This window comes from Geotrypetes seraphini, chromosome 8 (genome assembly GCF_902459505.1).
Source record: "Geotrypetes seraphini chromosome 8, aGeoSer1.1, whole genome shotgun sequence".
NCBI classification, from domain to species: Eukaryota; Metazoa; Chordata; class Amphibia; order Gymnophiona; family Dermophiidae; genus Geotrypetes; species Geotrypetes seraphini.
In genome coordinates, this window is record NC_047091.1 from 163,477,005 (window position 1) to 163,502,389 (window position 25,385).

Here is a 25,385-nt window from a genome sequence, read left to right on the forward strand (position 1 = left end):
GTAGGTCCTGAAATGCTTTTCATAAAAAATATAATTCGAGTGAGGACTTTCTTCTGTGTTCCTGTGGTCAAGAGAGAAGGCTCCAGTAGAGTGTTAAAGACTTGCCTTTTTGAGGAGATTTCTCATGTTTAATTTTTGCTCATATTTCAAATTTTTTTTTTTTTTAACTTGTTGCTTAAGATCTTCGTAAAATGTTGATGGTTCAACATTTGGAAGAGATCTATCCTGTTTAATTCCTGCATCAGGGTACATGTAATCTATACAAACACACACAAGAGAAAGCCTCAAAATAAAGCCATCTTCAAACTTTTCTGATTATTCTCAATCAATAGTATTGCTTCGCTCCAATAAGAATCACTTGGTTTTAGAATCGATTCTTGTCTGAGCAAAGCTTGGTTTATTTTGTTATGCCTAAGTCAGTAGTACTATTCATTGTGAATAATCAGAAAAGTTTGAACCTGGTTTCCTTTTGGTGCTTTCTCTTGCCTGGGTTTGTATAGATTGCATTTACCCCTGATGCTGCCTAATGGATGGGTATAACGTGAAGTATGAATTTTATTAAAATATATTTTCTAAAACCCAGAGCTCTGTCTCCTTTTTTTTCTTGGCCAATTGTGTGCAATTTCTTTTATTTTTCCATTCGCATCTTTTCACTTATTCTGCTATTGTTTAATTTTTGACTCTTGACAGTAAAATTTCTCTAGCTTGGATCAAACAACAGAACTCTGTCTTGTTATTTAGTACAGTGGAAAGGAGAGAGTGATCTCTTGGGCCTAAGGCCTTCCAGCTATTGCTAATCTTACTCTTAAAGCCTGTTTCCAGATGCTGCAGTCAAGGATTTTTTCCTGCAGTCTTTAAAAGGAACCTCCTCTCCCTCTACAGGCAGAACCTCTGAAGGTGAACCCCTATGTAAAAAGTGTGTATATATTAATAAAAAAATTAAAGTACTTGGAGTTGGTAATCCTTATCAGAAACATGGCTTTCTGGCCTCACGGCAAAATCTAAAGGAAAAAAAGATCAACCTTTTAAGTGATTTATCTCTCTCCTTATACACCTCCCTGAGAACTCTGTTCCTAAGATAAGTCGCTCTTAGCTTCACCCTTCTCCTCCACTGCCAATTCCAGACTTCGTTTCTTCCATCTAGCTGCCCCCTATCCCTGGAATAAATTACCCAAGTTTGTCCGTCAAGCCCCTTCCCTTGTTTAAAAGCAGACTGAAAACCCACCTTTTTGATATAGCCTTTAATCCATAACTCTACTCCTCTGCCCTCCAAGCCAGCTGATTAACCGTTCCCCTTAACCGTATCCACGGCATCCTGTTTGTCTGTCTTGGCTGTTTAGATTGTAAGCTCTTGCAAGCAGGGACTGTTTTCTTCTTCTTCTGCGTGCATCTGGTAGCGCTATAGAAATAATTAATAATAGTAGTAGTAGTATGTTTCCATGGCTAGCGTCACAATTGTTGCAACTGTCCAGGTCTTGCCGCATTCAAGTAAGTGGAGCTGAAGTTTCAGCCATTGTTCTGTGGCTTTCTTCAGGGTTTGAAGAAAGCCACAAAGCATTAGCTGAAACATCCGTTCCACTTACTCGGATGAAGCAAGACCGAGACAGCCCACAGCAATCAGTATAGGTGGATTTTGCAGCTATACATTTAAAATCAAAAGCCCAAGAAATCTGGGAATAAAATTCCCGGAGGAAGCAATAAAAGCGAAAATTGGGCACGTTGATATTTTTGAAGAATGCAAGCCAGCCCTGCTACATATTGATATTCTGAACCCGGCCCATTGATTGAACAAACGTTGTTCAAAGCCGCTTCTGTTGTATTTTGGTGCTTTGCAAATATTCATTTGCGGAAAGTAGATGCCAGTAATGCTTGAGAAAACGAGGAAAGAAATTTGCACTCCTGTTTTGTTCCTGATGGTGTCAGCTGCTAAACCAGGAAACACAGAACTGCCAGCCTTATTTTTATTTTCAAAAGAAAACACCTTAAGCTTAGAATCATTGTATTGATATAATGATAGGCTCCTTACCTTGGCATCAAAGCTGACTTTGTCACTCACATGAATGAATAAGCAGACCAGGTATTCAATTAAAAATCATTTAAATGCTCTGCTTTCCACCCCCCCCCCCACCCTCCTCTCCTCCCAAGTTGGTTCAAGAGGTGCAGGGGACGTACAGTAGGACTCTGCTTTGTTTTCCTTCCCCTGAGATCCCGGTTCTCGGAGGTGTAAATAAAATCCTGTGTCGCTAAGCCCCTTGATTAACCCAGCATCACTGCAGCCCTTGATGTTAAATTGCCTGTCAGTCTCTGAATGCTCCCTCATAACTCTGTACTTTAAAATCTAAATGAGGTCACAAAGGATGCAGTCTGTAGGCTTTTAGTAACCTTACCCCAGGTGACAAACTCACAAATGACTGCGGCAATACTGAGTGCAGCATCATACCTCCAGATGGATTAATACCCTGTGTATTATCCCAGGGCAAAAGACCTGACATGGACATATTCTGGGAGTCTGAGTTTGCTCACGCCAGGCAGAATGTAAATCTGCTTTGCTCAAAGGACTGTCTAAATCAGTGGTCTCAAACTCAAACCCTTTGCAGGACCACATTTTGGATTTGTAGGTACTTGGAGGGCCTCAGAAAAAGTAGTTAATGTCTTATTAAAGAAATGACAATTTTGAATGAGGTAAAACTCTTTATAGTGTATAAATCTTTCCTTTTGGCTAAGTCTTAGTAATAATATTGTCATTTATAGCTAAAGAGACATATGATCAAGAAATTATTTTATTTTACTTTTGTGACTATGATAAACATACCGAGGGCCTCAAAATAGTACCTGGCTTGTGGCCCCCAGGCTGCGAGTTTGAGACCACTGTTCTAAACCTAGCAGGCAGGTGGTACAGTTTAGGGGGAGGGGAGGAAGGAGTGGGGAAAGGAACATGGGTGAAGGGAGACAGGATGGATCCCAAATGTAATTTAGGATGGAGATAGGATTTCCCAATATGACTGACCTATATGCTTGTAAAAATAAGTAGTGGGTTTAAAAAAAAAAAATCTTATTTGTATGCAATTTGAAATTCAAAATTCAAGCATATGATTTGAAAAAAGGAAAATCAGGGCATGAAAAATATGACAGAAAAACTGCTTTATGGAAATTATACTGTAGAAAAAAATGTTATATAATCTGCACTAATTACAAATTACACCATGGTTGGGGAGGGGTGGGGGGAGAGAGAAAAAAAACCTCTATATGGAAAGAAAAACCTTGAAAACAAGTAGAAAGAAGAGAAAAGCGGAAACCGAGGTGGCTTAAACCTCAGCCTACAATATATCGCAAGTTCAAAACTCTACTAAACAGGGAAAATCCATACTATATTTTCTCAGAGACAGAAGGATCATTCTTGTCACTGAGAAAAGTTCAAAAAATATATGCGGTATTTAAGGGGGTTGATACTGAGCCAGCAGTGCTCGGTGTTTTGCTGAATACCCACCCATGCTATGTCTGGAAATTCAATGTCGGGCCTTGTCTGAGCACCTGCATTAAATTTCCAGGTTTGTGGAGCTAGCTAAAGTGTAGCCAGTTAACCAGCTATGCTGCACTACTTAGGACTGGCTTTTATGTACACTTCTCCCTCCCTATTCACAGTTTCGGCATTTGCGGTTTTAACTATTCTCAATTTTTTTTCACGGCACCCCCCCCACTAGAAAATCGCTAGGCTGCAGCTTGCAACGACCAGAACCGGACCTGGGACTTGGATCGGGGCGAGGAGGAGGAGGCGATCAGAGGAGGAGGGGGTGATTGGAGGAGGAGGAGGAGGCGATCAGAAGAGGAGGGAGTGATTGGAGGAAGAGGAGGGGGGCGATCGGAGGAGGAGGAGGCGATCAGAGGAGGAGGGGGTAATTGGAGGAAGAGGAGGGGGGCGATCAGAGGAGGAGGGGGTGATTGGAGGAAGAGGAGGGGGCGATCGGAGGAGGAGGAGGCGATCAAAGGAGGAGGGGGTAATTGGAGGAAGAGGAGGGGGGCGATCAGAGGAGGAGGGGGTGATTGGAGGAAGAGGAGGGGGGCGATCGGAGGAGGAGGGGTGATTAGAGGAAGAGGAGGGGGCGATCGGAGGAGGAGGAGGCGATCAGAGGAGGAGGGGGTGATTGGAGAAAGAGGAGGGGAGCGATCAGAGGAGGAGGGGGTGATTAGAGGAAGAGGAGGGGGCGATCGGAGGAGGAGGAGGCGATCAGAGGAGGAGGGGGTGATTGGAGAAAGAGGAGGGGAGCGATCAGAGGAGGAGGGGGTGATTAGAGGAAGAGGGGGGGGCGATCGGAGGAGGAGGAGGCGATCAGAGGAGGAGGGGTGATTGGAGTAGGAGGGAGATCGGAGGAGGAGGGGGTGATTGGAGGGGGGCGATCGGAGGATGAGGTGATCAGGGGAGAAGGGGGGTGATTGGAGGAAGAGGAGGGGGCGATCAGAGGAGGAGGAGGCGATCAGAGGAGGAGGGGGTGATTGGAGGAAGAGGAGGGGAGCGATCGGAGAAGGAGGGAGTGATTGGAGGAAGAGGAGGGGGCGATCGGAGGAGGAGGGGGTAATTGGAGGAAGAGGAGGGGGGCGATCGGAGGAGGAGGGGTGATTAGATGAAGAGGGGGGCGATCGGAGGAGGAGGAGGCGATCAGAGGAGGAGCGGGTGATTGGAGGAAGAGGAGGGGAGCGATCGGAGAAGGAGGGGGTGATTGGAGTAGGGGGGAGATCAGAGGAGGAGGGGGTGATTGGAGGAAGAGGAGGGGGGCGATCGGAGGAGGAGGGGGTGATTGGAGGAAGAGGAGGGGGGCGATCGGAGGAGGAGGGGTGATTAGAGGAAGAGGAGGGGGCGATCGGAGGAGGAGGAGGCGATCAGAGGAGGAGGGGGTGATTGGAGGAAGAGGAGGGAAGCGATCGGAAGAGGAGGGGTGATTGGAGTAGGGGGGAGATCGGAGGAGGAGGGGGTGATTGGAGGGGGTCGATCGGAGGAGGAGGCGGTCAGAGGAGGAGGGGGTGATTGGAGGAAGAGGAGGGGGCGATCGGAGGAGGAGGAGGGGGTGATTGGAGGAAGAGGAGAGGGGCGATCGGAGGAGGCGATCAGAGGAGGAGGGAGTGATTGGAGGAAGAGGAGGGGGGCGATCGGAGGAGGAGGGGGTGATTAGAGGAAGAGGAGGGGGGCGATCGGAGGAGGAGGAGGCGATCAGAGGAGGAGGGGGTGATTGGAGGAAAAGGAGGGGACGATCGGAGGAGGAGGGGGTGATTAGAGGAAGAGGAGAGGGGCGATCGGAGGAGGCGATCAGAGGAGGAGGGAGTGATTGGAGGAAGAGGAGGGGGGCGATCGGAGGAGGAGGGGGTGATTAGAGGAAGAGGAGGGGGGCGATCGGAGGAGGAGGAGGCGATCAGAGGAGGAGGGGGTGATTGGAGGAAAAGGAGGGGACGATCGGAGGAGGAGGGGGTGATTAGAGGAAGAGGAAGGTGGGCGATCGGAGGAGGAGGAGGCGATCAGAGGAGGAGGGGGTGATTGGAGGAAGAGGAGGGGGCGATCGGAGGAGGAGGAGGCGATTGGAGGCAAGCAGCCACCCCAGGAGCACAGCCCTCAGCTTTGGCAACTTCATGCATGGACCTTACTTGGTGATCTAGCGGTGACATGAGGCAGGAGCAATCTTCCTACACTCCTGCCCCGTGCGGAGCCGTGCTGTGCTCCTGTGCTGTGAGTTCCCGTGGTCTCCTGTTGTAGTCTCGTGAGACCAGAAGAACTCACAGCACGGGTATGCATGGGGCAGGAGTGTAGGAAGATCGCTCCTGTCCCACGTCATTGCAAGACCACCAGGTAAGGTCAAAGTCCGCCCAAAAGTTATTCGCAAATTTTCCTTATTCGTGGGCCGGCTCTGCCCCTAACCCCCGCGAATACAGAGGGGGGGGGGAGTATAGTCCTATTTAGGTGGTTACCTTGGCTGGTTAAATGCCAAATATCGGTACTTAACAGGCCAAGCGCCAAATCTGCTCTAGAACGCTCCAAAACAGCCAGTTTTGAGTTCAGTGCTAACCAGAGATATCAAATATTATACCAGATATCAAATGTTATACCAAATATTGCAGCTACAAGGAAAAGACAAAAGAAATCGGGTACCTGATTTTTTTTTTTCTTCGCTGAGTAACTTTCAGGACATCCAGGAAAACCCAAATCTGAGCGCTCATAAAGCACCATCTCCTAAATCAATAGTGCAATTTCAAAACTACGGTAGATCTCAATCCAAAGGTGCATTAAAGGTTAACAGAGTTGTCAATTTCAAATTAGTATCTCAAGAAATGTTTCTAGATGCTTCTAATTTGGCCACAGAAACATCAGGGCCATTCACTTCCTTTTCTCGTAAAAGGCACATAAAAATCTTTTTCCATAGCTGGAAGAGAATCTAAACTAATATCTAAGATATTTTTAATATGTCAACATATTTTCTGATGTAATTTAAGATGCCTTTTGGAAAATTGATTGCCTTTTGACCAAATCACTGTTTCAATTGGAGAAAAGACATCAATTTATCTTGATGACAAACATCTTCTAGGGTTCTAATCCCAGCTTGCAACCATGTTTTCCATATAATTTTTGTTTTCCCCACCATTATTTTAGAATTTAGCCATAAAGACTGGGATTTTGTTTTCATAATAGCTTTCCATTTTTCTGTTTCCATGTGACGTTGCATGGACACGAGGCCTCTGCGTGGTATAAGTTAATAAATGATTATTTACCTAAAAAAGTTTCTGGGGGCCTACGAGACATCTGGAGTTCGGAAATACAACATAATATCCCTCCTGCTATGTGGCCCCAGCTTTGGAATAAAAGAGTCTACTGTACTGCTTCTGCTTCAATGAGACAAACCCTTTATTTTTTATTATGCAGAATATTTTGGACTCCAGTGAAATTACAAAAATTAGATAGTACACGCTCCAACAGATGTTGGCACTATCAAATTGAAACAGGTACTTTAGATCAGTGATTCCCAACCCTGTCCTGGAGGAACACCAGGCCAATCGGGTTTTCAGGCTAGCCCTAATGAATATGCATGAGAGAGATTTGCATATGATGGAAGTGATAGGCATGCAAATTTGCTTCATGCATATTCATTAGGGCTAGCCTGAAAACCCAATTGGCCTGGTGTTCCTCCAGGACAGGGTTGGGAACCACTGCTTTAGATCATCTTTTGTTTCATTGTCCTTTTAGTAAAGATTTTTGGGAGGTCTATTTGGGGCAAAATTATGCTCATTCTTGAAGTGACTTTACCATTGTCTTACGTTACGGTTATCTTTGGAACTTCTTTGTCTAAAAATCTGCTTAGAGCAAATAAAGATAAACTGTTACTAATTATGACCGGAATTGCAATTCAGATGATAACAAGAAATTGGAAATATTGGGATTGTTTGAATTTTCCATTCTGGTGGGAAATTGTATGTCAGTATTATAGGTTTGAAAGAGCGATGTCAGAAAAATCTGGGGAGTTTTGAAAATGTAAAGAAACATGGGGTCCGCTAGATACATATGTTAATTTTCTTTAAACATACTCGCATAAAATGTACCCTTTTGGACTTGGTTTTAGTTCAAGATCCTTTTATACACATACAGGAGTGTGGGGGGGGGGCTTATTTTGGGGGGTTGGTCTTAAGTTATTTATGCATAGTTTCTTGGTGTTTTCTGAACATATTGCTAATTTATGTAAATTTTCTTACACTGTGGGCTCCTTTTATCAAGGCGCGCTACGGGGGTTTGCGCGTCGGACATTTCATCACGCGCTAACCCCTGCGGCAGCCTAAAATCCTAACGCCTCGTCAATGGAGACATTAGGTACTAGCACGGCAGATGGTTTAACGTGCGGTATTCCGTGCGTTAAACCGCTACCTCGCCTTTGTAAAAGGACCCCAGTGTATCAGCTATATTTTGCTATATAAAATTAATAAACAATTTTTAAAATAAAAAAATTTTCTATATTTTTTCATCTTCCTAATTTAAACCTAATTACTGTATCTTTTAAAGTTGCTGAATCAAAAGTCTCAATTTTCTTCACTCTTTGCTTCAACAGCTTCCTCTCTTTTGTGTAGGTCACACAATTGAAGTGAGTTTTCAGCTGATGTTCTGAAACTTTGGAATTCCAATGCCTTAAATCTGCCGGAGAGAATTTTCCCCAAATTATCTATATCTGTCCACAAAAATTCCTTAGTTACTTCCTTAGATTTCTCAAAATAAGATAGGCAACACTTCCACAGATCGAGGGAAATTCAATGTTTGTAACTCGCAAGAAGTTTCTAATGTTTTGGCCTGTGCTTCAGTTCCAGTCTCCTATCGCCTAATGATCATTGCTAAACCGGTTTGACTGGTTTAGTGATCGATCGTATTTGCCGACCAGATATATAAAATGGCTCACAGCATGGTTTTCCGTGCCATCACTCATTCTCCAATTCAGCCATGCAAACTAGCAGACCAACACGATGCACAAAAAATAACAATCTCCTCCATTGACCTGAAAAAACGACTGGTCTGCCTAGTTTTTTCATTTTTTGCCCTACGGGCACAGATGTGTGTGTAAAAATAAATGTCATTTCTGCCCTCCCCCCTCCCCCCCCCCCCCCGATGACAGCCCACAAAAACAGAATAGAGGCAGGAGGGATGCCCACTCCCTCCTGCCCACTGTGAACCCCACACACACATTGACGCCCTGTAAGGCCCCCTCCCCTCCCCATCTCCCCTTCCTAAAAAAAAAATTGGCAGTTTGGATGCCCACTCCCTCCTGCTACCAGATGCCTCCCTGAACCGCCCCCCTCTATACCTGGAAATTAGTTGTCAGCAGGAGGGATGCCCAGGAGGATAGGCTGGGGAGGGCTTTGATCCTAGGCATCAAAGCCCTCCCCAGCCTATCCTCAACCAAATGGCCATATATGAACACAGACCGTTCAAGTCTGCCCAGTACTGTCCTTAGTTCTTCAATATATACCATTATTTTCTGATTTAAGATCATCTGTGTTCATCCCGCGCTTTTTACGTGTTCATGTATTTTCACCCAGAACAAGTTGCGTGCTCTGAAGAGCCGGTGTAAATGTCAAAGCAAAATTTTCCTTTGGTAATTTTCAAATTGGAAATGTGTACATTCTTTCACTTTGAAAATCCAGTAATGTCTTCACAGAAGAAAGCATGCATATGTTTTTGTTTTTTTTTATCAGTGTGTGTGCAGTTATTACATTATTCCTAACACTACATATCTTGATTCTATAAACCCCAGTTACAGAAATCCCCTAGTACCTTGGTCTTTACTTCCAGTCCTGTTATCAGCTCTGGAACTCACTGACAGAGGTTGTGGTAAGAGCGGATAGCGTAGCTGGTTTTAAGAAAAGTTTGGACAATTTCCTGGAGGAAATGTCCATAGTCTGTTATTGAGACAGACATGGGGGAAACCATTGGTTGCCCAGGGATTGGTAGCATGGAATGTTGCTACTCTTTGGGATTCTGGAATCTTGCTAGTCTTTGAGATTCTGGAATCTTGCTAGTCTTTGAGATTCTGCATGGAATCTTGATACTCTTGGGGGTTCTAGAATGTTGCTACTATTTGGGTCTCTGCCAGGAACATGTGACCTGGATTGGCTACTGTTGGAAACAGGAAAACTGGGCTAGATGGAGCATTTGGTCTGACCCAGTATGGCTGATCTTATAATTATTTTGAGAACTAAAGTAGAGAATTTGGAGAACATGTCTCACGCTACTAACTTGAGGATCTTACATTTTCCAAAGTCTCCTATAGTGACACCTAAAAACGTGTTTAATAAGTATAAGTATTGGAAATACTTTATCTAAAGCTGATTATCTTCTGCTTTAAAGAAGTTGTCTGATAATGAAGTAACAAGAGGGCAAAAAGTGGATCTTTTGGATGCTTCAGCTTTGCTTGAAAAATCAGTTTCTGAGGTTTTAACTTGTTCAATTTGTTTTATTGGCAGATAGAGACTTGTTGTTACGTGTATACTTAACACATCATAACGATCTGTTCCTAAACTTTGCAATTAAGATTTTTCCTGATGTTTCAAAGGACACTCAAAAACGCAGGAGACAATTTTTTTTTGTAAATCTTTATTGACATTTCAAACTTTTATAATGTATACAATTGAAAGAATCAGAAAATACATTATTATCATCACAATTATTATTACCTTAAACAATTTTCTGCCCCTTCTTATCCTTGTTATAAACAATAATATGATATTATATATTATACTATCTATATAATTATACTCTTCCAATAAATATTCAACCCCCCCACCCTCCAACCCTCCCTGGATGTGTAAAGGAATCTAACAGAAACAAAAGAGAATCATAATTTAATTATAACGTAATAAAATTAGTTAATGGACCCCATAGGAGACAATTTTTGTTATACCATCCAACTGTATTATAACTTGGTGCCATCTTTTCCCTTACAATCTCCGTGTAAATGTATTGTCAAAATTTAAGGATAAAAAGTATACATATATTTTTTAAGAATCTCACCTATGAGCATTTATATCTGCAAATAGACCAGTGGTAACCCCTGAGATAGGCTCCGCCACTGTAACAGCGTAACGCTGCTTTAATTTTGCATCTGGTTATGGTAGTACTGGCTGCCTCTTTTTATTATGTTGCTTGTATCACTTATGATTATTTAGAAATTTCCTACCCAATATTCAGTGCAATTTATCTGGTCAGGAATGGCTCCTGGCCAGTTAAACAGTGCTAAGCTGGCTATTCGTGAATATTCAGCAGGAGATAGTTGAATATTCATGGTTAGCATAACCGATTAGTACCAAGATTCATTGACTGACTCTCTAAGTTAAGCGTTCAGATAGACCTGCATAAATAGTAGGTCTACTTTTGGCTTTTATAATTTAGCCAGTCAGCTGATGAATATTGGCTTAACTAGCTAAGTTTCTAGTGGCCAAAAAATGCCTGTGGCCAAAAAATGCCTGGATATTCAATGCTGGTTGCCGGATATAGCTCAGCATTGAATTTCAGGATTCACTGCTGACTAGGGGAGATAGCTGGGCTGCCTCCCATGGTCTGAATCTCGGATCCTTCCTGTTCTTTTCTAATTCGTAGACCGTATTTGGGTGTTAGCTCAATATATTTCTGTACACGTTTTTCACTTAGGCTGAAATTTTGTACAGGACACGCCACCTAACCGACCAATCAGAGGGCAAATTTCTAAAAACCTGAACGTACTGTTCTAAGGCTCCAGTCTCATGCCTTAGGTGTTCCTAGGCATCCTTATGTGCCTCCATAGGCGCTAGACCGGCACCTTAAATATAGGCCTTTAAAATGCTGGCCTACATTAAAGGCGCTTATGTTATTTTTTTAAAAACCCAAAACAGCCACAATTCTACAAATGGCGCCAGTGCGTGATTGACTTGCAATGGGTGACCATTTCTTAGGTGGCTGATGATACCTGCACCATTTATAGAATCTGGGCCTTAGTGTATTTTGTATAAGTATAAATATACATTAAAAAAAAAAAAAAAGTTACAAGCTATACGTAAGTACATTTACCTGAATAGCGGGCAATAGCAGTTTGTAAAACTTATTTTCTTCGGCAGAGCACTGATTTATCTTAATATCTATAGCTGGCTTTCTGTAAGTTAAAAAAATAAAAAAATAAGGCAGCATGTATCCAATAGGGGTATCTACCGTTAACTATTGATCATTTCGCTAGCCTGAGAAGTAAAATAAAACTTGCACTTTTATTGTATCAGAGCAAATAGTTACCATTTTTTAAACCATTACACCTTGAACATGGCGCTCTTCAATTACTTTGGATGTTGCACGTAATTTGCCATGTGTGAATGACAGTAATAGACTTTGGGCTAGATTCATTAACCTGCCGATCGTGGCCGATCCGCGGCAGGCTGACTGATCCACAACGGGCCAGTATTTAAATGGGGGGCGATCGGAGAAAAGCCTCCCCTCCGACCACACAGATTGCTAGTGAGCGATCCTGAAGCATGCCTATAGATGGTCTGCGCAGGCTTACAAAAGCAGCGATTTTTCGTTTCTTTTAACTTCACTTTCGAGCCCGTGGTTTTAACCCACTTTAAACCCGCGGGTTAAAACCATGGGCTTGCACTGCAGGGAAGGGCAGGAGAGTCGGGGCAGAGAGCAGATCGGGGCAGAGAGCAGGGCGGCAGAAGGCAGCGCAGTCGGAAAGGACCTGAGCAACTGGTCCTTAGCAGTCGCTTATTTTGGGATCGGTCAGCCTGCCTAGTGAATCACTGCCTGCCTGCATTTGAATGCCATTCCCCCTCATTTGTATGCGCGGACCGGAGAACGATTGGGACAGTTGTTAGTGAATCGGGTCGGAGGAAAATTGGGTCGCAAAGGGGTCGCTAACTGGTCGGGACTTGATCGGTGGGCTTAGTGAATCCAGCCCTTTCTCACTAAAGCTCTAATCTTTGACCGATGTGGCATTTCATGAGTGGGCTGGAGGACTTTGCTTACAACCCAGCAAGTGAACGGCCAAAGTTTTTGAGAAGCTGCAGATGAGAACAGAAGCCTAGGAGCACAGATAGGGCCTCCAACACCTCCCCCCCCCCCTTTCCCAGTGAGTGGAAATTTTTAGCTATTCTCAGTAAAAATTACCCATGCAAGGTAAGCACCTGCCTTCTCGTACTCTAGCCAGCTGAACTGAGGCAGTGCTGTAACTTGTTTCCCCGCAGGAATATCCCTTGGCAGTGCTTGCAGGAACGATCTGTCACTGCGGCTTCCCTACGACGTATTTCACACTTCACGATCGGGAGGATGAGCAGCTCTGCACTCAGAAGTGCAGTGGAGAAGAGTTTGAGAGCTGTGGGAACTCGGAGTACTTTGTTGTTTATCAGACCCAAGTACAAGGTATGACTTTACGGGTTCTTTGTTTCAATGCTTTTTCTCATTGAACTTCTAATTATATTACATTACATTAGACATTTCTATTCCACCATTTCCTTGCGGTTCAAGGCGGATTACAAAAGAAATAAAAAAACAGAGGGTTACAATGGAAGAACATTTGTCCTTTCTGGAGAGGTAATTAGACTGTCAAATTCACAGAGGAAAGCCAAAGAGCATGCAGGGGATGTTGAAGAGGGGTGTGGTGGCAAAAATATTTAATTTGTATTGCTGTTTGTCCTTCATTGGTTAAAAGTTTAGGATACACTATCTAATTTTAATGCACAGTATATGAGTGTACTATTTCATGCGAGCGCACCTTTAAACTAGGGAGGGAATTCGTCAAGCAGTGTTAGAGCCTTAAGTTGTATTAAATGAGCCTTAACGCCACTTAAAAGGCTCTAACACTGCCTGACATAAGATGCCTCGACCATAAATAAGTTTTGCATCTTATTATTATGCAAGTGTCCTAACATGTCTTGTGGTGACACAACGTAAGTTGCGTTAGGGCCCAAAAACCAAGGTAAAATAACCCCAGCTTTTTCCTTATACTGAAGATCCGACCTCTAAAAGTAGTTGCACCATTTTGCAACCAGCAAAGGACAGGGCAGGAGCAACTGAGCATTGCTTTCGCCCGAAGAGCCCCCTTCCCTAGACCTCTGGAAGACCTCCACCCTGTACCGCCAATGCAAATGGTAAAGTAGGGGAGGTGGGAAGGGGCATCAAACACTAATGGGGCTTGAGTGAAGGGGGTCAAAGTCTGGAGCAGTGGTTCCCAAACCTGTCCTGGGGGACCCCCAGCCAGTCAGGTTTTCAAGATATCCCTAATGAATATGCATGAGAGAGATTTGCATATAATGGAAGTGACAGGTATGCAAATCTCTCTCATGCATATTCATTAGGGATATCTTGAAAACCTGACTGGCTGGGGGTTCCCGCAGGACAGGTTTGGGAACCACTGGTCTGGAGGGTCCCTCAGCTGATGGCCCAGGAGCACCAGGCTGCGGCTTTGTGGTCCGATACTGCTGGACCACAGGAATAGCAAGCAGCATTATTCCTCTAAGATGGGATCTAGCATCCTGAGATACTGTTATCTTGCAGGTTGCTGAAATCCATGGGACATCAAAGTGTGGTAAGGGATGACACTTTACCGCATCATGATGAATCCCCCCTCCCCTAATAGCATGTACTAAAACATTTGGAGGGCAATTCTATAAAGCAATTCCATTTTTAGGCACTAGGAGGTCTTTTTAAAATAATTTATCACTGGGTGCGCTGAGGCATCCCACAGTAAGTTTCAAATGTGTGCGCATTACCCATGGGCTAAAAAAAATTGTTATTACTTTGGCCGAGGGAGGCGTGTCGGGGGGGGATGGAGAGTTGGCATTTCTGTGCTAGCCAAACAGTATAAGTGCTTGAGCCCTTATTACCACTCTTCAAAAATGCCTCGGCGATTTTTAAGAATCCACCGGAGGTCTCATTTCAATGTTAATGAGCACATTTGCATGCCATTGTCGGAGACTGCTAGAAACCTCGCTAAAGACAGAGATAATCCATTTTGATAATCCGCCACTGAAATGCATGCAGGCTAAACCGCCGGAAATCAGTTTAGCGATGGCGTTAAAGTTTGGAGAATCTTGCCCTATGTGACTTGCCCCCAGGGTCACAAGGAGCAGCATGGGTTTGAACCCACAGCCTCAGAGTGCTGAGGCTGTAGCTTTAACCACTGTGCCATACAAATATTGTTGCAAATAAATACTAATAATGAACACCACTGATTTGTGGGATTAGAATAAGATGATGACATGCTGCCAAACGCTATGAACTGTTGTCGGTCTAAGCTAAGCAAGTATTGTTCCATTGATACCTGTATCTGCTGGTCATGCTAGCGTAATACCATGATCCACAGTAGGGATACAAGGACTGTTTCAGTTTCATAACCGGGTATGAATCCAGATCGACAGAGATCTAGCCCATTTTCCTCTTCTAGCCAATCACTGAGTTGAATACAGACTGTTTGCTCTGTAAGTGGGATGTTAGATACTGGAAAATTTCCCAAAGGACAAAATCAAGAATAATATCAATCCTCACATGTAAATTATACTCTCTTCTGAAAGTGTAGGGTCATGAAATGGTTAACTGTTGTTTAAAATATTGCTCTGGCCTACATAGCTGAAAACAGTGTACAATCTACTGACCTCATCTGCCTAAAATGTATGTCCCTACCTTACCACATTGTAAGATAAATAGATAATACCCCCTTCATTCAAGCCCCATTAGTGTTTGATGCCCCTTCCCACTCCCCTTCTTTACCATTGGTGGTACAGGGTGGAGGTCTTCCACTTTAGGGATTCCCCAATTTTGGCCTCCTCACTCAAGCCCCACTAGAGTTTGAAGCCCCTTCCCACTCCCCTACTTTGCCATTTGATGTACCCTACCCTCCTGTACATGTAACATTTAGAACTGTAAGATTTAGATAAGCAGAGAAATGAGCTAGTTTCCTATAGGACTATAAGTTGTAGCCCTGAAACTATCATAAGTGCTGGCTTAGGACCAATAATAATTGTAGAAAAGTTATAGAAGTAACAAATGAGAAGTTGTAGTTTTTGCATGTATTAGTTTGCATATGTTTAGTGAAAAGGGCATAAAAGTCCGTGCATTTCCTGATTCTAACACTCTAGTAAGCAGGCTGTTCACTGCACTAGAGACCGGCATGCTGTAATAAACCTCTTGTACTTTCTTCACGCCTCTGACTTTGTGTGTCCAAGTGACCTTTCAAAAGGGGTTCCAATCCCTGTCCTAATTCAGTAAATAGTGGAGAAAAAAAGACCTCAGTGCCAACAGTGCAATGTTCAATTCAAGCAAGCCTGAATTAGTCAACCAAGCACACCTTAATCATAGGCCCAAAAAACTCCACTAGTGGAATATTTATTTGACACCACTCCACTAGTGGAGTTTTTTGGGCCTATGATTAAGGTGTGCTTGGTTGACTACTTCAGGCTTGCTTGAATTGAACATTGCACTGTTGGCACTGAAGTCTTTTTATTCTCCACTATTATTTACTGATTTAGGACAGGGATTGGAAACCCTTCAGAAGAGAGTATAGTTTACATTTGAGGATTGATGTTAGATACTGGCCAATAACTTTCCAGTTTGTTCTGATCGAGGTAGTTGTTCTTTAACAAACGATGACGGAGTTCAAAAAAGCGTGGGATGAACACAGAGGATCTAGAATCAGAAAATAATAGTAAATGTTGAAGAACTAAGGCCAGTACTGGGCAGACTTGCACGGTCTGTGTCTGTATATGGCCATTTGGTGGAGGATGGGCTGTGGAGGGCTTCAATGGCTGGGAGGGTGTAGATGGATTGTAGTGAGCTTTGATGAAGACTTCAGTAGTTGGAACCTAAGAACAGTACTGGGCAGAGCTTTGGATTCGTGCCCAGAAGTAGATAAGAAGAAGAGGAAGAAAAAAAAAACCCAACAAATTTTTAGATTGAATCAGGTTGGGCAGACTAGATGGACCATTCAGGTCTCTATCTGCCGTCATCTACTATGTTACTATGTTACCATTGCCCTTTTTAATGTTGTTGGTAGTTGCCCATTTGAGAGGAGATCACAATTTTTATGGCGCCTTCTATGAGGCCCCTACTTGCCTGCTACACTGCCTTTGATGGACAAGGACTGAAGGGGCAGGTAATTGGTCATAGGTCTCTCTTCGGATTTTGTAAAGACCCTCCTGTGTTACTGGGTTAAAAGAATCCCATATGTATTTGTCAGGAGGAGGCGAGTTTGTGAGCTTCTGGTTATCTGATTGGAGACTGGGTGAGGCTGCCGTAAATCCTGGCGGAGATTTTTAATTTTGTTGGCAAAGTATGCAGCAAAATCCTAACAGGTCAGTTTTGACTATAGGGATCCCAGTCAGTTATTCAAAGAATTCAGTGCTCTTGAGCTGGTGGCATCAGCATATGTATGAGGCTGATTGCAAGAAACTCCAAATAGGATCATTAATAAAAAATTAAGAGCACCTGAATAATGATTTCTTTCAATTACCTGTGAAAGTGCAGCAGTCCAACCTGCCAAAAGCATACACAACAAATAAGCAGGATGTGGGAATGCAGGTTTCCTGAGCGCTGGTGGGATCTCTACATTTTTGAAGTGTTCTTTCCAAGCAAGAATCCACCCGTGGGTTGCCTGTTTCCTCTTACTAGAGAGAGCTTGCTGCCTCCAGAGATCTGATTGATTCATTATGGGTCTGTCTTCTTCTGTTCAAGCAGCAGAAAGATTTTTGCTTCCATTATAATTGTTTCCCCTGTGGTTCTTTCTTCTTTTATGATTTGCACATTTAAGAAACAAAGTCACGATGCAGAATGTTTCAGGCTTACCTATCAAGTTTAGCTTTGCCTATCTTCGGCACACTCCTCATACCATGTTTTAAGAGGTCAGACATCTACTTTGAATAATATAATGCTAACTCTTAAAATGTATGATCCCTCTTGTTGTCATAAAAATGCTATTTATTTGCATACTGTAGAATAACAAAGCTCCAATTCAGATTGGAACAATTTCCAGTTTTGCAGAGCAGGATATAAGTTTGTCATGTTCCTCCAGTAAGACTTTGTCAATGGCCAGGATTTTTAGAGACAGGGCTTTGGAGTCATAGTTATGAGACAGATTTGCATGTAGTGGAGGTAGTGCATGTAAATCTCTCTCATGAATATTCATTATGGGTATCCCGAAAACCTGACTGGCTCAGGTACCTCCAAGACTAGGTTTGGGACCATTGTTATGTGCAAAATGGCATTGCATACATGCTGTTCCTTGCAAACGAGTCTATGCAGTTTTATAAACAGTCATTTCCATACATAAACCGCTGTTTTAGTTATGGAAGTAGCTTATTATTCCATGGCGAGCTTGTAGTTGATTGGAGGGTCAATTGAAAAGTTTCCAGCCTAATTAAGAAAACAAATTTTTTTTGGGGGGGAAATGAAATCTATTTTCAACATTGTTTCCTTTTAACTCTGTACATTTGCTCCAACTTTTTTCCAGACCTTTCATGCCTTCAGTAAAATACAAAATGTCTAAACTAGAAAAATAGCCATTTACAGGATCTTTGAGCATAGAATCCGAAGAAAATTTCTTCACAGATAGTCATTTTTTTCCAGGTTCAGAAACAGAAAGAAGTCGCACAGGGCTAAATCTGGAGAGTACGGCGGATGGGAAATTAATTCAAACCACAGTGAATGTTGATGTAGGATGGCGTGTACACATTCTGATGAAATGCCAGCAGCCCCTACTATCTCATTTAGGGCCAATCGGCAAACTTCCATCATGATTCTTTGAACTTCATTAACCGTTTCATTGGTTGTTGCTGTTTTGGGACGTCTGGAGCATTCTTCATCAACATTGATTGTCCAGCCACGTTTAAACTTAGCAGCCCACACTTTCACTGTTGAAAATGAAGGAGATGCATCACCCTACACTGCATATAACTTGAATTTAATTTCGGTAGACGATTTTCCCTTCAAATGAAGGAATTTTATCGCAGCAAGAGAGACATTTTCATCCATTTTTTTTTAATAAAATGAAACAGTTGTTCACTTTAAAAGGCTGACACGACAAAACTAGAAGTCAGACTGACTTGAAAATCTAGCCTTAGACATTTGTCAGTGCCATCTGATGGGTAGCTATAGAATTGTGATGCTAATTTTGTTCTTTCTTGCTCAGGCCGGAAACTTTTCAATTGACCCTTGTAGTTTAGGGAAAACATTAGGATTAATTGAACTTACTATGCTTTGGTTTAACCAGATCTATAAGCTATTGCACATAGAGAGGACGTCTGTGGAAACTGCAGGGACATTGTTTAAGTCAGGCCCTCACCAGGTCAGGTCTTCAGGATTTCTGCAATGAATATGAATGTGATTTAGTTTCAAGTTTAATAAAATCTTTGATTAATCACATTTCTAAGCGATGAACATTTTAAAAAAATTACAATCTTTGGGAAACAATACAGTACGTTAACAATTTTACATCCAAACAGACTAAAAGACAAACAGTAAACACAAGGAAAACAGAGGATGAAATACAAATTCCTTAAAGAAAAGTAAGACAATCAGGGTAAAAAACGAAAGGCAGGGAAAACAAAAAAAACACATTAAAATAAGAATTTTTAACCAGCAGATTGTTAACTAATTATCAAAAGCATCCTTAAAAAGAAAAGTTTTTAGATTACTCTTAAATTTCTCCAGATTACGTTCTTCCCTTAAGTAAATAGGGAGAGAATTCCAAGATTGAGGTGCAGTGACTGAAAAAATGAATTGCCGTCTTGTATTAACAACCCCAGTGGAAGCAGTGCATGCAAACAGGTCTTGTGCATAGTCACTGTGGAAATCCTTAAAAACCGACTGGATTGTGGCCCTCAAGGACCAAGGTTGGACACACCTGGTCTAAGAAATGTTTTGTTAATACTTTGGATCCTTATTTATGCACTTTTAACTATGCGAGTTTGATCCTGTTTGTTAAACAATCTACTACTGTAAAGCTTTTTTATCCTTCCCTGTATGGGAAGGGGAGGGATTTCTACCATGGGGGTTGTGGTGATCAGAGGAGATGAGGGGGAGGGGTGGTGGAATTTTAACGGAAAAAAATGTTGCCACTTTTTTTTCTGTTGTTTCAAGGTCATTCGATGAAAACACTAGCCGAGCATTTTTTGTTTAAAAAGAGTTTGGTTCTTGAATGAGTCAGTGGGAACTCAAGGGAAATTAGTTTATTATTAATAATAAAGCACTTGTACCACTAGGCTGAGTACATTAATTCAAAATACTGGTATGTCTAGTAATTTATTTTGTCAGACTGATCATTTTCTTACTATGCAAAAGAAAAACATTGTCAAACATAATCTAAACCTATAATGATTCAGTGCCTCCATTAAATTATTTAGCAAATAAAGATATTTCAGGTTTGATGGCCTGAAGGTAAAACAGGTTCCTTGGAAGGAAAACAGTTTTATAAGAAGTTGTTATAAAGTGATATCCCTATTCAGACTCAAGATGTCTACCATGTTTATTAGATTTTGTACTGACCTCAGAAAGAATTTAGCTAAAAAAAAACTAGTCACAAATGTATTTACCGTATTTTTCGCGCCATAAAATGCATTTTTTCCACCCCAAAAAGTGGGTAGAAAAGTGGGTGCTTCTTATGGAGCGAATACAATTTTTTTTTTTTTTGTAAACACCTCGCTGGTGGTCCAGCGCAATCTCGCCAGGAGCTTTCCGCGCTCCTGCTGGACAGCTGCCTCCTTTGTTGCTGCAGAGTGGTGAATAAGGCAGGAACATGAGCTTTTCACTTCCTGCCTGGTCCCATGCCGCACTGTGAATGGCTGCCGTCAGTTCTCACGATTCGCAAGAACTAATGGCAGCCATTCATGAAGCGGCACGGAATCAGGCAGGAAGCGAAAAGCTCACGCTCTTGCCTTATTCACCACTCTGCAGCAACAAAGGAGGCAGCCGTCCAGCAGGAGCGCGGTAAGCCTTTGGCGAGACCGCGCTGGGCCACCGGTGTTTAAAAAAAGGTACAGGGGGCTGTGAGCTGCCTACCACCAGACGCACCTATATGTAGAGGAGGAAATACCAAGAAAAAAAAATTTCTGAACCAAATTTTTTTTTCATGGGTTTTTCCTTTTCTACACATAGGTGCGTCTTATGGTCAGGTGCGTCATATAGACCGAAAAATATGGTAATAATATTTTTTTTTCTTGCTACTAGATGTATGCAGTGTTGTACAGTGGTGATAAGTATTCAGATACAAATTCCCCCTGCACCAAACAGTTTACATCCTTATCCCCTGATTCTATATACTGTGCCCAAAGTCACTTGCCAATTAACAAGCAGGTATTGACACTAATTAGAGTTTATGTTCACAACTTTCCAAGCATATTCAATGAAGTGATGTGCATAAATTCTGGTGCACAGATCTCAAAAGGGGGCTTGGCTAGGGGAGGAATATGAACGGGTCATGGGCATACCTAAAAGGTGCAGTATTATAAAATACGCCTGTTCTGCACACAACTTAGCAGCATGCGTTTAGGCCTGGTTTTCATTGACATAAATGCCTGCACCTAAATGTTAGTCTTGCAGATGGGCACTCTGTGTGATTTTATAAACCATTCCTAACTCCAGAGACGGTTTATAGAAAAATGCGAAGCACCAATTTTCTGACAGTAATTTTTTAAGTTGCATAAATAGAATTTACCCCTAAGTGGGTACATGAGTCAACTCAGGAAAGGTTGCCTAAAGTTTAGGCACCAAGGGCCTGATTCTATAAACAATGCCTGAAGTTAATAAGTGCCTAGATCGGTGCACTTAGCCAATCTAGTTGCCTTGTTTAATTTTCTTAATTGGCTTAATTGGCACCGTTAGTTGAAAACGCCATTAAAAAAAGCAATTAAAACAAGATGGGGGAACAGGGGTGAGAGAGATGCTGGCTGGGAGGGACAGGGATAAGAGAATTGCCGGCTGGGGGGGAACGGGTGAGAGAGATCATGGCAGGTGGGGGGCAGGAACAGGGATGAGAGAGATGCACAGGATTTTGAATTTTTTTGCACAGAATTCTGCCAGGATTGTTCTTCTAAGCTTGCATTCACAACCCCCCTCATTATGCTGTGGAAATCAGAAAGATCCTCATACCTACTAAAGAAAAGTAAAATCCAACATGAAAAGGGCAGCTGACATGAACGCTGTTAAAAAAAAAAAAAAAAAGACTTAGGTTGAGAAAATCTGTTCCCACCTCTGAAATCCCCCAAACACCTGAAATCCAAGAGGAAGGGATTTGCATTTCCACCTCCCAACTGAAGAGAGAAACTACAGTGCACACTTAGGAAGCCACGGCAGAGATCAAAACTGGTTTTTAACCAAACAAATATGACCTGGAAGATGAGGACCAAACATGGCAGGACTCAAAAGATCTTGGCTTGCAAAGTGACTTTTTTCTTCTTCTTTTTAAATCTTAAACTAGATGTTTTAAGCATATTTGTTCTGTTATGTGACAAAGAATCTCAATATCGCTATGTTCAAGCTGCGCTAGCGTTTTATTATGCATACTGTACGGTAGCCGGCCTGATATTCTTATATGTTCTTTTGCAATTTTTCTCTTTTGAGGATTTTATTTATAAAACAAGAACAGAAGAAGAAATCAAAGAAATGGCCTCGTGTCTGACTGGAACTGCTGGGTTAATTATGAAAGATCTGGTAATGATGTGCTTACCAAAGGGTTCCATAGGTGTGCTCTAGTGTAGCCGACAGAGAAACAGATCTATGACATACGAGTAGACGACAAAACAATCAAGATGCTGAAAACTGAGGCCGTGATCAGCAGGAAATCCACTGCCAGTGTATCATTCTAATTGAGCATGGATTAGCAAAAGACAGAATTTCTGCGTTGATGTGGGCGAAGAGGATTACTGCCACGGTATGAATAATTTCTGCTAGAAAAACGTCCAGCATATTAAGACTCTCTTGCCTTGGAATAAAATCATCTTCCTTCAAAAGAGGTAATTCTATAAGGAGTTGCATTACTTATAGGCAAGAAAGTGCATAAATGCCAATATTCTATTCATTTTCTTGCTTTTCTGGACAGGTGCATAACTGGCTATTTTTCAGCTGCACGGTATTCTGTAAGCATGTGCCAAGATGAGATGGCATGTAGTTTGCAGGTAGGCATTCAGATGGGTTGAATTTGGCAAGAGCATGGGCTGGGAGGGGGGGAGGGGACACTTATGTGTGAAGGCGCAAGCTCTGTTCCCTTTAAACCTACAGTCCTGTTAGTAGGGGTTGCTCTTTCACTATCCCATTTTCAACAGACATCTAAAAGCTCATTTTTTTTTCAAATAGCTCTCCCGTATTGAATAATGGAATGGGGACCGCAATCTGCCTTAATTTGTAGTGATTCGTGTTGATTTGGATTTATTTATTTCATATAACAGTTTTAGTGGATATGTTTTAGAAACGTTCATTTCTTTGATGCTCTCAAGCTCCGCCAGTGACGGATCTGTAAAGTGGGCTGTGCCGGGAGTTGTATTAAGACCTGCACTAAAATATGACTATTTGCTATCAGGCCGCTTCAGAGACTTTTCTATCTCTTAAATTTGTTTTATTTTATTGTTAATTTTTTATCTTCTTTCATTATTTCTATTTTCTATTTCTTTGATTTTTGATCTTGGATATGTATTATATGTTGCTATTACATATTTTTAGTTTATCAGGTACTTTAGCTAGATTGTGAGCCTTGGGGACAGATAGGGTAGTTTTTCTCAAGTACTTAATTTAATTTTAGTTTGATACTTTGTAAGCCACTTAGGTCAGTAAAATGCAGGAGCGATATATCAAAAGAGGACAAAGCCATCGCCGACAAACTGAACACATTTTATGTGTCTGTATTTACCGAAGAGGATATATCCAATATACCAGAAGCCAACAGGCTATACACAGGAAATGAAGACGGGAAACTGACAGGGACGATGATCAGTCTAGATGAGGTATGCAGACAGATTGATAGGCTTAAAAACGATAAATCCCTGGGACAGGATGGCATCCATCTGAGGGTAATCAAGGAACTGAAATGGGTTATAGCTGAACTGCTCCAACTAATAGCCAATCTGTCGATGAAATCAGGAAAGATTCTGGAAGACTGGAAAGTGTCGAATGTTATGCTGATCTTCAAGAAAAGTTCAAAGGGAGTTCCGAGAAACTACAGACCAGTGAGTCTGACTTTAGTGCTGGGAAAGATGGTAGAGGCGCTAATAAAGAACCACATCATTGATCACCTTGACGGACATAAACTCATGAGGACCAGCCAGCACGGCTTCAGCAAAGGAAGATCTTGCTTGACAAACTTACTGCACTTCTTCGAAGGAGTAAATGGGCAGATAGACAAGGGTGACCCGGTCAACATCGTATATCTAGATTTTCAGAAGGCATTTGACAAGGTGCCACATGAACGCCTACTTCAACTGAATAGCAATTTTCTATAAAAAGTCTATCTCCAGAATGATATTTTCTTATTTTTTATCTGTTTGTTTTTTATCTTTTTTTTTTTTTTTCAGGTCAGTTGGTAGGCAAGATCAGATCATAGTAGATGACAGCAGATAAAGACCTAAATAGTCCATCCATTCTGTCCAACAGTCACATTATTTATGAATTACACTAAAAAAAAATTTTGACATATGTTGTGAAAACTGTAAGGCTGTTTATAACTATTCTGCATGAATTAAGTTGTAATTTTTCTATTTGTATTTCTTATCTTTTCATTCCTTTTTATTCTTTACTTTTTTAGAGCTGCATTTTGATTAAAATTTGTAATCACGATTAATCACATGTTATTTATTTAATTTTTTTTCCTGGTGCAATTCCTTGTGACTTTGGGCAACGGAGGGTTAACTGACTTGTCCAGAGTCAAGGAGCTGCACTGGGAAAAAATAAACATACTTTTAATTATGCTTTTAATCGCAATTAAATTTTAATCGTAATGCAGCTTTATTATCAATGTGATTAAACCAAGAATTTTGTGTATCTGATTGTAATCTTTCTTTGCCATTTTTGGGATATAGGCCATATAAGTCTGCCCAGTACTGGCCTTACATCCCAACTCCCAGTGCTACTTTCAAAGCCCGTATATGGGACACAGGTGTAACACTATAAGCTTTCATTTATGAATGCCCAGGATTTTTCCCCCTAGTTATTTTAATAGTCTCACCTTCCCACCTGTGGTGTAGCGAGGGAGGTTGGCACCAAGGGTGGTGGTACCCTGCCTGCATCACTGTGCCATGTACACCCCCACACTTCCCCGCCCTCGCATACCTTTTGAAATGTTTTCTTGTGCGAGCAGCATCTTCCATCCACTGCTCGTGCCGGCGTCGGCTCCCTTCTGACATCACGTCCTGGGCGCAAGCAGCGAGTGTAAGATGTTGCTTGTGCTGGCGAACATTTAAAGAGGTAAGGAGGGGACAGAGAGGAAGAGAGGCACCTGGGGCAGTCCACCCCTTCCCCCCATACTGCATGTACCAGGGCCTCTCCTGGAATCCTGCATCGTGGGTTCTAAATATGGCCATCAGTTATCATCTTTTAATTAAAGATGATTATGACTCTCTTCTCCCACTACGGACTATGAACCCTGCTTACATAGTATCCTCTAACCAACTCAGGGTGAGGAAGACCTGATCCAGGAATCTACACATAGTGGCAGTGCCACTGAGAGGAGTTGAGGAAAAATAACACCACCAAAAACCACTTCTTTATTCAAAGATTGTAGGTGAGAGGTAAATTCATTTGTCTTAACATAAGAACATAAGAAACGCCTTCACCGGATCAGACCGAGGTCCATCTAGTCCGGTGCTCCGCACACGCGGCGGCCCATTTAGGTACTCCTTTCTGGAGACCCGACTTTACCATATCCCTCAATATGATA

General features: G+C 42.2%; 1 protein-coding gene across 2 annotated transcripts in view; it reads left to right on the forward strand.

Moving 5' to 3' along the window:
• The window catches only part of WSCD2 (WSC domain containing 2), a 353,658-nt gene that overhangs the window by 260,328 nt on the left and 67,945 nt on the right, over positions 1–25,385 (forward strand). For both annotated transcript variants that reach the window (XM_033957413.1, XM_033957412.1), the window contains exon 6: positions 12,721–12,895. In XM_033957413.1, coding sequence (XP_033813304.1) covers positions 12,721–12,895 — 175 coding nt within the window. The remainder of the gene's footprint in view (positions 1–12,720; positions 12,896–25,385) is intronic.